At 44.3% G+C, this 11,631-nt stretch overlaps 1 protein-coding gene across 2 annotated transcripts; it reads left to right on the forward strand.

The window, feature by feature from the left end:
* Nucleotides 1–4,038: 4,038 nt before the first annotated feature.
* LOC103645186 (probable E3 ubiquitin-protein ligase ARI8) lies at nt 4,039–11,362 on the forward strand. 2 transcript variants are annotated; one of them, XM_020546643.3, is made up of 15 exons: nt 4,039–4,601; nt 5,357–5,478; nt 6,107–6,209; nt 6,334–6,424; nt 6,971–7,143; nt 7,275–7,376; nt 7,466–7,554; nt 8,507–8,614; nt 8,706–8,796; nt 9,026–9,115; nt 9,574–9,621; nt 9,822–9,893; nt 9,987–10,080; nt 10,174–10,327; nt 10,594–11,362. In XM_020546643.3, exons 1-15 carry the CDS (start codon nt 4,410–4,412, stop codon nt 10,847–10,849), a joined length of 1,785 nt encoding a protein of 594 aa, XP_020402232.1. In that variant the 5' UTR covers nt 4,039–4,409; the 3' UTR covers nt 10,850–11,362. The 2 variants fall into 2 exon arrangements, with proteins under 2 accessions (XP_020402232.1, XP_020402231.1); XM_020546642.3 differs by having other exon boundaries at nt 4,080–4,601; nt 9,987–10,327.
* Nucleotides 11,363–11,631: the final 269 nt, after the last annotated feature.

Genomic DNA, 11,631 nt, shown 5'->3' on the forward strand with positions numbered 1-11,631 from the left:
AATCGGCAAGATCATCTTCTATAATATCATCGATATTTAGGTACCCATGCGTTGCAACATACACAAAATATTTTAGTTTTTAGTTTTCCGTTTGGATCACATTCAGCCCATACATTTATCATATTTTCAGTTAGGGCATACAATTCACTTCATCCAAGACATGCTAAAAACTGAATGTGATCCATACAACAAGCTAGGCATCATGTTCAAATCTGAAAACTGATATCGTCAGTCTGGATAACATCATGTTTTCATATTTTCATAGTTCTGTGCTGAATGATATGAGTTTAATTAATCCATCCAAATAATCTGAGTAAACAAACACATTGACTGGATTATATAAAATGAATTATATAATTCAGATTATATAATCTGTAAAAAATAAATCGCATTATATAATTATGGATGGAAACAAACACCCCCTAAGTTATCTGTGCCAAATTAATTGATATGGTAGAACATACACGGGTGTCCTAATGCAGAGTTATCTAAACAAATCCCTGGATCTCACGCTGCTAGAGCTAATAGTGTTTGATCATTCAAGTGGGCAATCCACACAAAGTGCAGTAAATGTACCATCAGAAATAACTGTACTTTTCTTCCGTTCAGATTGTAGGGCATGCGTTTTATGTAGTGAAAATAAATAGAAGTCTAAGAAAAAAGATGATAAGATTGTAGGCATGCATTTAACACAAACAGATGCATAGGTTTAGTTCTATAGCAATAACATTCCCTTTGCATTTGTTTTATTCTGGTCAAGGAAAATGATGTACTGAATTATAGTCCAACTTTCAACATAATTAGATTGATTTAGCTACCAGATACCTTCTATAAGGACATATAGAAGCTACGACACTCACTGCTGTCGGAGATGGCGTGGGTAGCTCCACTGGCTTGCCATCCACTCGCCTCCTAGTGCCGGGGAACCTGGCCGGCTGCAACGGCTCATTGCTGCCTTGGATGGCGGTAGGCGCGAGCTCCTCCGTGTAGTCGAGCAGTGGCATGAAGTCCACTGCGCAGTCCATGTCGACGGAGCATACCACATCGGCTGATCGTGCCCCCAGCATGTCAAGTAGCATTGTCGCTCGCCTTCCGTCATCGTGATCTTCTCACCGGCGGTCACACACAGGAACTTGCTGAAGTTGTACTCTTGCAACGCTTGGGTAAATACATAGGACAAACGTCAAATGGTTAGTTGAATGCTTTCAACTGCAAAGCCTGAAAAAGAAGAGAGGGAAACAAAACAAAACTTTGTCGTCTTGCACTCATAGTTCCTTCGGGTAGGAGACATGGAGGAAGTCCATGGTGTGTGGCTGCAGCTTGATGAAGGTGGCCTTGGGCAGCTACGTGCTCCGCAACAGCACAATCTCATTCTCCAGGTCACCCAGGTGCGCCATCAGCTGAAATTTAAAAAGAATCTAGAAGCACCAGGTTCTTCGTTCGTGGTGACTGAATTAGCAATCACGAGTAAGGAATTGTGTTTGAAAGACAATTGGTAAATACCCTGCTCGGCATGTGGATGAACCCTTCGTTGGCGACGAACTCGAGCACACTGCAACGCGTGACGCGCTCCGTGTTGGGGTTCTTGATCTGGAAGAGCATCGAGTACTCGATTTTGAGGCCACCAAGCTGATCAAAGGGAGACAACAACATGATAACTGCAAAATTAAGATGCAGCAACAGAAGGTTAGAACATTGCAGGAATTTGGGAGAAAAAAGAAAAGAAAGCAGACGGGTAGCGTACCCCAGAGACTGTCCTCATCTACGTTCTCCTTGTGCAGAAGAGATCCTTGATCCTTCCTTCTATCTAATTCTGTTGGCGCAGAATGAAGGTATGTTGATGCAGAATCTAAGTTGAATCATGCGAAGGGAGATGATGATCCGTTGAGTCTGGGCATATTCGTGCGTTTTTTGTTCAATACCAAATTATATTCTCAAAATCGATAAACGTATCAACAGTAACTGAAGATTGTCTTAGGTACAACAATTGAAGAGGGTACGTACCAGAGTGGAGGAGGGTCCGTTGGAGAGCCATTTTGTGGCGGTGGTGGTGGAGAAGGAGGTCGCGTCGTTGGCCATCGCTGAAGACTGGCAGAGCCCAGGCTACGCACATGCAGGAGGGTGGGTCTGCCCTCATCGATGGTCTTCGAGAGCACCCTGCACCGCTGTCGATGATGTATAGCAATGCAGAGGCGACAGAGGCCACAACTCCTAGCCCCGCAGTCGTCATCGCAAGGGGACGGGCGACATCGGGTCCGGCGGGGCGGTGGAAAGGACCTTATGCGACTTCATCTTGTACCCCTTCTTCACTGCCGCGACGACCTCAAGCGAGGTGGAGGTGGCCGGCTAGCGAGGGAACGACGATGCGATGGAGGCTGTGGTGGCAGCCATCGGTGCGCGGAAGAAGGATTCAGCAGCGAAGGCAAGGCAGGCTGCAGTAGCTTCCTAGCTCATGCGCCGGCGGAGACGACGACGAGCTTGGGGGCACGAGGGAGAGGGACGGCGCCATTGGTCCCTCTTCCGCTTCTGTAAGGCCGGGAAGGAGATGAGCCAAGGTCGATGCTCGCCTCCGCCGTCGACGCGGAAGCAGGAATAGGAGAGGAGCTGGAGGACGCAACCTCCACAGTGGGCTCGCCGCAGCTTTTCGCCATTCCGACGCCGATGAGAGAGGAGGGGCTTAAGGTTCCACGATCTTGAGACACAGTGGGTTCATGCGCGCGGGGAGTCAGGGGTTTGGAGCACTGGAATCGCGTGGTAGGCAGGCACGGTTGCGACGGCGGTGCGCGCGGGGGAGTGCTTCGTGCAGGCGTTGCGGTTCGCGGCTGACAGTTGGCAACAAGAAGGTATAACGATAATTAATGTTTCTATACATCTCAATATATCTTATCATTATATGTTAACTCCATAGCAACGCACGGGCATACACCTAGTTTTTATATTAAGACTTTAGAAGCCGCTCCGCTCTTTTTTTATTAAAAATCAAACATTCAAAAATAGAAATATAATTCAAAATAGAAATATAGTCACTCTATTCTCCTTCAATACTCAAACAAACACACCCGTCGGCAGTAGCTCACCCGCTCACAAAGTTTCGTTTTCGGACAGAGCAGAGAGCACGGAGATTGGAGACTACCGTGCGTGCGCGATCTTTCTTTCCATAAAACAAAAAGGTAAAAAGAAATTCCTTAAGCAAGGCAACTCGCTTAACATTTCGCGCGGCGCCGACACAACACAACAAACAGAGAAGACAGGCAGCGGCAGGGCGGCAGCGGCCACCTCCATCTCCCAGCCCCGCTCCCCAAATCTCAGCCCCGCTCCTTCCCAGTCCCAGTCCCAGATCCAGGATGTCCTCCTCCGACCCGGACGACGCCCCCGACGGGGGCGAGGACTCGCCCCTCTTCCGCCGCAGCGGGGGGCCGTCCTCCGGCGGCACCGTTGGCGACGTCCCCGTCTCGCAGTCGCTCATCAAGGCGGCAAGCAACGTGTGCTTCTCCCTCTTCGTGCTCGCCGTCCTCGTCGTCACCGTCGTCGCCGTCACATACCAGCCGCCGGACCCCTGGCTCCAGTCCTCCGCCGCCATCACCACCTCGCTCTCCCGCGTCCTCCCCAACTCCACCTTCCTCGTCCCCGACGACTCGCTCCTCCCCACCGGCGAGGATTTCAACTCCTCCACCGCCGTCCCAGCCCCGGTGCGGGATGAAGATGACGCGGCTGCGGCCGTCAGCGCCGCCTCCGCCGCGGCCGCGGGCAACAGGACCTGCGACCCGGATTCGCGGCGGGGGGGGGGGGGGGGGGGGAGTGCTTCGCGCGTGCGCTTCGCGGCGGGCGGCGTGCGTGTGGTAGGTGAGGAGTTCGGTAGCGGCTGGCGTGCGGGAGTCGCGGCGGCTGGCGTGCGGCGGGCGGTTCGCGCAGGCGGGGGCAGTCTACAGATGTGTCTTAATAGTTGTAGAGATGAGGAATGAAGTGGTGATGAATCAACTCATTCTATTCAACAAACCAAATAAAAATATAAGGAGTGAGAAGAAGATGGATCACTTCATTCTTCAAACAAACACACGCTTAGTCGGCTGCGACCTCGACGCTAAAATACGTGCCACCGAGATCTGCATCAGCTCGATATCCGACATCCGGTAGTTCCGCACCATGGCTTATAGAGTCGAGCGAATGGTTCAAAATCCACAGTACGTTGTTAAGGAAAGTGATTTTTTTTTTGGAAAACAAATCGGTCACGCGGCACATAGAAACCCAAAAGAAACGCCATTGAAAACGCGACTGGGGCACGCAACTCTATCGATCTCCGCCCACCTCGTCCCTCACTTGCCCTCTCCCTGCCAGGCTTGCCGGAACCCTAGCCTCATCGCCCCTCCCCTCCCGGCCCGATCTCCCTATCGCCGGATTCGTGCTGCGGGATGGACTCCGACGTGGAGATGAACGCCGCCAGCGACGAGGAGGTGATGGACGATGAGGATTACTACGACTACTGCTACAGCGACGTGGGTGACGACGGCGACGGCGGGAGCGAGGAGGAGCTGGTGCCCGTGGACTACGACGAGGGCCTTGAGGCCGAGGGTACCGACGAGGTGGTGTCCAGACGCGAGCAGGTGAGGCCGATGCTGCGAGCATGAGGCGGATAGGGAGCTGCTTAGTTATCACTGGAATCCTTGGGTTTTGAGCTCGGATGTGTTGGGATAGGCTGAAAAGTTGGCGTGCTCCTGCCGGAATTGAATGATGTTTTTAGTTCAGTAATTTTTTAGATAATGGAAAAAATTCAGTTCCGGCCTTTGCTTGTATACGGCCTTACAAAACAGTCCACACAAATCTTGAACAAACTAGAAGTGACATAGAATGCTGTTTTTTAGTTCAGTTTATCCATTTCATAAGATGAAATGTGATAGCTCAGTGGCAATTTTTGCGATCTGTGCATGTACTGGAGCGCTAGAGTGGTAGTGATGTAGTGAAGTGCTAGAGTGGTAGCGATTTAGATCAATTCATTCATAAATCAGTGAAGTGTTAAGATCGGTTCATAGACTTTTATTAGAACTGGCCGTCTACTGCAAATTGATGATCATTTCAGTGCTGTGGCTGCTGCCCTATATGCACTGCTGAGTGTTGGTTTGTATATGTGCTGAATTCGGCTTAGAAGTAGCACTGCAGCAGCTTCCATCTCTTCTTGATCAACCATTAGTATTACGGTCCTAGATGAGTGCTGTGCTGCCTCTTGTTGGCTCCATCAAGCGTCTTAGATGAGTGATCACGCTTGGTCTCTTTGTGTTGCTTTGCTCTTCTGCCCATATTTTTTGCTCCATGGGATACTCTTGAGTTTTGCTAAAATGGGAGTTGCATTTGCTATCAACAGACATTTGTGGTTCTAAATGAAGAAGTTATATCTGAGCGTCAAGAGGAAGATGTAAGCAAGGTATCAGCCGTGTTACTGATTACAAGGGAAGAGGCATGTGCCCTCCTGCATCACTATAAATGGTGGGTTTGTTATGCCAGTGCTCCATCTAATATTCTTTTCTGAAGACAGAAAACTCTTAACAACCTTGTAATTCAACGGTATCTATCCTTATTATACTGTATGTTAATACACATGTCACTGAAATTTGATTGTACTTCTGTCTATATCTTTGAACACAGTATCATACTGTGGCATGTGTAGGTCACTAGGTTGTTTCTTGGTTTTAATTACTTCCCAAGGTGCTGGCAGGCCCGTCTTGCTATTGTTGAAACTTGAAAGTACATCTGTTTAGCTCAAGATAGAACCTGTAAACATTCCCTTAAAATACTCCAGAAAGGGCATTGCATTATATATTTATATGTACCATATGCTAATCATGGCAATGATTTTCCATTTTCCATAGGTTTGCGTCTGTACATGAGATATCAAGAAATCTGCTACCTTCAGTTTGAGCCTACTAATTTCTCTTGTTGTTGGCTGTTCGCACAAGCTAGTGCACACTTTATGCATGTGGACATATATAGAATGATAAAAAAATAAAAATAAATCTGCGCTAGAAGCAATGCTGTGGTATTTTCTTATTGCTAGATAGCTGGAAGTGAAACTAATGCACATCTGTGCCTTGTGTGTTCTCTATTCATTATGCAGGAACATCAGCAAGTTGAGTGATGAATGGTTTGCAGATGAAGAAAAAGTCCGCCATACTGTTGGCTTACTTTTGAATGGAAATCATGAGCCCGGCTCTAGGAAGGCAAGATTTACATTTCACATTTCTATGCTTTTCTTATCAAAGCAGAAGCAGCATGTGTAATCTGGTAGAACCTTTGGCTCTGACATATGTTCATATTTTCTTCTAACAATCTTTTTGGTTGCAGCTAACCTGTGGAATATGTTTTGAAGGGTATTCTTCTGATACGATGAGCTCTGCTGGTTGTGCTCATTTTTATTGCCATGAATGTTGGGAAGGTCTCTCTCTCCCTCCCTCCCTCCCTTTCTCTGGTTATTGCTCTCTATGCTTGCATGATTAGGTTCCATTGTCATTGTTTGTGACTGATCAAATTTATGTTTTATCTTGGCTGCCCACAAGCATGTTTTGTGATCCTTTGTAGTATTATGGATGCCCTTATATTCTACATAAGATAAAATGATATCGAAGCAGATCATGTCTAGTTTTCTATATTACCCAGAAATCCAAATATTGAAGCAGATATTACTCAGAAATCTAAATACATATTGAAGCAGATCATGCCTAGTTTTGTATATTACCCAGAAATCTAAGCGCAATATAAACCTTTTTTTCTTCTCTTCTGTAACTGCATAGAAGACATCTAAGTAAATTTTCCTAATGTCAATATGAATGCCATAAACATCAGATTTTTCTGGTGCCTTCTATTTGTTAAGTATTGCTTCTGCTGGTAACATTTATCATATGACTATCCTGATTTTCTTTGTATGTGATTATATCCCTCCTAAAAAGGGGGAATTTCTGATGGCTCAATTTTAATTTTGTAGGCTACATTAGCGCTGCAATAGGTGGTGGTCCAGGATGTTTGTCTTTGCGATGTCCTGATCCATCATGCAGTGCTATGGTTCTTCAAGGGATGGTTAATGAATTAGCTAAAGATGAGGACAAAGCAAAGTACGCACGATTTCTCTTACGTGCATACGTTGAAGGTAGCAAGAAGGTAATATGTCTTAACAATTTGACTGATTCTCCAACTACACAGTTCTTTGGGCCCACCTTTTTTTTGCTTACACTGCTTTGGCATCATGTTCTCTCACCTGGCACTCAATTGTGGAACCTCATTTCATGCAGACTAAATGGTGTCCAGCTCCTGACTGTACATGTGCTGTGGAGTTTCTTGGTGATGAAAACTATGATGTCTCATGCAATTGCAAGTTCAGCTTTTGCTGGAATGTACGATGGTTCCATTCTTCTAATGATTTTATGCTTTTGTTCACGAGTCCTAGGGATTGAGCATCTAAGGCCTCATCTCTTGTTTGCAGTGCACTGAGGAAGCTCATCGACCAGTGAACTGCGAGACTGTTTCTAAGTGGATATTAAAGAATAGTGCAGAATCTGAAAATATGAACTGGTTTGTCGCAGGCTCAGGACTAGCGTTTGATATGTGGTCTTCAAGTTTCTGTTTTTGTTGATACCATCTTTAGTTAAGACATGGCATATAAATAAGGAGTTCCTTGATTTTATTTTGGATGATTCAACCTATTCAACTTTATACCTTCTGATTTTGATTATTTTTTGTAATGTTTCGTTTATCAGTTCAGACTAAGCACAATGATAACTAATTCTTGTGTGGTTGGATCTTCATATCCTATTTCACCGACCTTTTAGCGGTTTATTGAACAATGTAAATGTCACAATCCTGGAACTATTCGCCTTGACTGCTGACAATAAGTGAGATGGTGAAACAAATCTGCCTAAAGCTAGTTGTTTAGGGCCTTTAGGCTCACAGGCTTTTGATACCATTTCTCTAAGGCATTTAAGCTGAATTGGAAATGGGTGGGGAAGCCACGGCAAATATTTATGTGAGGTTGAATCATAGGTGTTGTGACTGTTGTCAACTATGAAAAATATCCTAGTAATTTAATTATTTTAACATAATTTTAAGATAGCATTTTTGTTTACTGCAAGTTGCTTGGGATCAATAGGCATTGTCGTTACTGCTGCTATAGATTGACGATAGCTACCTTTTCTCTGAACATGTAGGAGAGCTGCATATCATTATATTAAGAAGGTGATGAGTATAGCTAGTTTGACTTTATGTGGCTTGTAAATGTTTGGGATTGATTTAATTTTCATTTATTTGTCTTGTTGTTTCTTAAAAAAATCCCTCACTAGGCAGTAGGCACAAGCAACTAAGGCACTGTTCAACTTAAACTTCGCATTACCTGCATTATATAAACATGTTATTGAGGTAATGTGCCAATGATTGTTTTTATTAGCTGGTAATCATGATTTTTTATTCTATTCCTTGTGGCACTCCAAACTGCATGAAAATGTTTATTATGTTATGTTCATCTTTTCAGGATACTGGCTAATTCTAAGCCCTGTCCGAAGTGCAAACGACCGATAGAGAAAAACCAGGGATGCATGCATATGACATGCACCCCTCCTTGTAAATTCGAATTTTGCTGGTATAGTCCACTGTCCACTCACTGCTTGAAAGAATTGCAGTATACATGCCATGTTTGTCTTCTTTTATATGAGGTTCTCTGCACATTCTAGGTTATGTCTGGGCGCATGGTCAGATCATGGAGAGAGAACAGGTGGCTTTTATGCTTGCAATCGTTATGAATCAGCAAAGAAAGAGGGAGTTGTATGTCTTCTCTTTACTTCATGCATTTCAGAGAAATCCTTCCGTAGAACTCTAGCTAGTATAGTTGTAATATTATTTCTGCCACTGCTGCTACAATGGGATTAAAAGCCTGTGTTTGGTGGGTGAACAGCAGCTCATCTTTGGGATTTGATTTTTGTGGTGCTGGATGCTATGTTCTTTTCATTTCCAAAGATGTTTTCTTCTTGAACTTAAATTACTTCCGTTGCAGTATGATGAGACTGAATCAAGGAGGGAAAGAGCTAAAAACTCTCTGGAGAGATATATGCATTACTATGAGCGCTGGGCATCCAATCAGACAGTACGTTCAATATACCTTAGTTTGATAACATAGGTTTCTGTCAAAAATATATTTGTTTTGTGCGGATAATGTAATGTTTGAACCTTCTCTCCTCTTGTGCTTGTACTCTATTATATAATGCCAGCTATAGTTCTTGTCTTCTTGGTGGGATACCCATTTGTCAGTATTATGTTGGTTGTGCATAAGAGTAATGTCTTAACCAATTATGTTTTTTATGAGCTGTATACTGTCCAGGTGACTAGGTCTAGCTTTGTTTTGAGTTATTCGAGGCTTTGTTTCATGATTATTTCCTCAGCCAAAAAATAACTTCTTGTGTGTGCATTATCTGATATATTTTTATTCCAGATGTTCTTGATCTCCGGTGTATTTTCTTGCTGAGTATTCAGATGCTTTCATTTCATAATATATATTTTGAACCGCCAGCTGTAATTTCTGTTCTCATGTTCCTTTATTGACAGTCGAGGCAGAAGGCCCAAGCAGATCTGCTAAAAGCGGAAAAGGATCAGGTGAGAAATAAATCATGTTTTGGGCCTTAAGGGCTCCCACAGCATGCCATGTAGAAGTTTCTCTGCTTGCCATTCCTTTTTTGTATTAGTTGATTTCTAATATTCTTCTGTGCTAGACTATAGTTCAGTCTTGCTCGCCCTGACTTTTCTTCCATGATGGACCAACTATAATGCTCTTTCCCTGTTCCTCTGTGCCACAGCTTGCAAATCTAACATACATTTACGGGATACCAGAGACCCAACTTAAGTTCATAATTGAAGCTTGGTCACAGGTCTGCCATCATAGATTTGTGCTATGGTTTCAATGTGTTTTTCAATTTACAAATCTTCTTATATCTGATGCTTTCACCACTGCTGTACATCAGATTATAGAATGCAGGCGAGTGCTGAAATGGACATATGCTTATGGCTACTATCTGGATGATAAGGTCAAGAGTGATTTTTTTGAGTATCTGCAAGGTTTGTTATTTCTATTTCATGTTGACATTATTAATGGGTTTATCATTCCTTGTGGGAACCCTTGGAACATCCTTGAATCTAATTATTTGACAGGTGAGGCTGAGTCTGGTTTGGAACGTCTGCATCAGTGCGCTGAGAAAGACTTGCACAATTTTTTGACTCCTGTGAAATTTGAGAGCACTGAAACGACGACCCCTACAGTGGCTGAATTTGGTGAATTCCGGGTGAAGCTTGCTGGGCTCACAAGGTAGTGCATTCACCATGCTGTCCACCTTTGTGTTGCATATGACTACTACCTCTGATCGCTAAAGCATGATGTTTTGACAATACAAATAGGCAGAAAACAAGTGATCTAGTATGTCTGAAACGTTATTTATTATTATTCACTCCATAGCTTCAGTTATGCCATTTTACTGTTTTTGTGGACCCTGCATCATAGAAGGATGTCCATGAATTTTCCAGTTCCAACGTTACCCTAATTTTTACTAGTGTACTGAGCTTTGTTTACTGCAGCGTTACTCGGAATTACTTTGAGAACCTTGTTCAAGCTTTGGAAGCTGGGTTGGAGGATGTCCACGCCACTGCCCAGGCTGCTGGTACATCCATCGCCGGCACCAGCTCCAAGAAAGGAGGAACTAAATCCAAGAAGAAACAGCACACTAAGCCATCGTCTGACCACACTGATGATGGTTGGCCCTGCGAGCGCTGCACATTTCTTAACCCTCCCTCAGTGGTTGTGTGCAGCGTCTGCGAAAAGAGTAGGTACTAGATGATGGAATAGCTCAAAGGGAGGCACCCCAAGAAAAGCTCAAAGCTTATGAGAAGAGGGGTGCACTTCAGATCCTGCATCGGATGCTGAGAAGCTGAGCCTCCAGCAGCTGCCATGATGGTGTACAGTGAGTTATTGAAGGTTGGAAACGGAGTGGAGGCTTACATGTGTGTGGGGTCATTTGGTCTTCTAGTTTGTTTCTGTTGTTTCTTGTAAATATTAGTTGTGAAGTGGTAACCTATGTTCATGTGGTGGGTTTTGTTTCTGACCAATCTGTGAAATTAAGGCCAGCCCCCGTTTGGCAGGTCTCCGGCTCCTCTTAAAACGGCTCCGGCTCTGGTTTCTCTGAAAGAGCGCTCCTCCGCAGGAGCCGGTGTTTTTTTTAATTGTTTGGCAAAACAGATTCTTTTGTGTTTTTTATTTGGTGTACGAGACAAGATTATGGTGAAAAAATATTTTATGGAAGAATGTTACAACAAAAGGATATTATGGTGAAAAATATTGTAAGAAATACTTGCTACAGAGTTCAAACTACATTCAAACTACTTGCTAACTGCATGCTACTTGCATTTAGGGACTGTTACTTCAGTGAAGAAGAAATTGCTAACTAAAGAAACTTGCATTATGAAGAAACGTGCACTGAAATGTCTGATGAGGACTAGTTGCACTAATGTGCTTGTTGATGCCTAATGAGGACTGCGTGCTCTGCTTGCCGAATGCTTGCAGGAAACTTGCTAGATACTGCAGAGTGCAGAGCGGAGCTGTGGAGACTGGAGAGCCAG

The sequence above is a fragment of the Zea mays genome, chromosome 1, assembly GCF_902167145.1.
Source record: "Zea mays cultivar B73 chromosome 1, Zm-B73-REFERENCE-NAM-5.0, whole genome shotgun sequence".
NCBI classification, from domain to species: Eukaryota; Viridiplantae; Streptophyta; class Magnoliopsida; order Poales; family Poaceae; genus Zea; species Zea mays.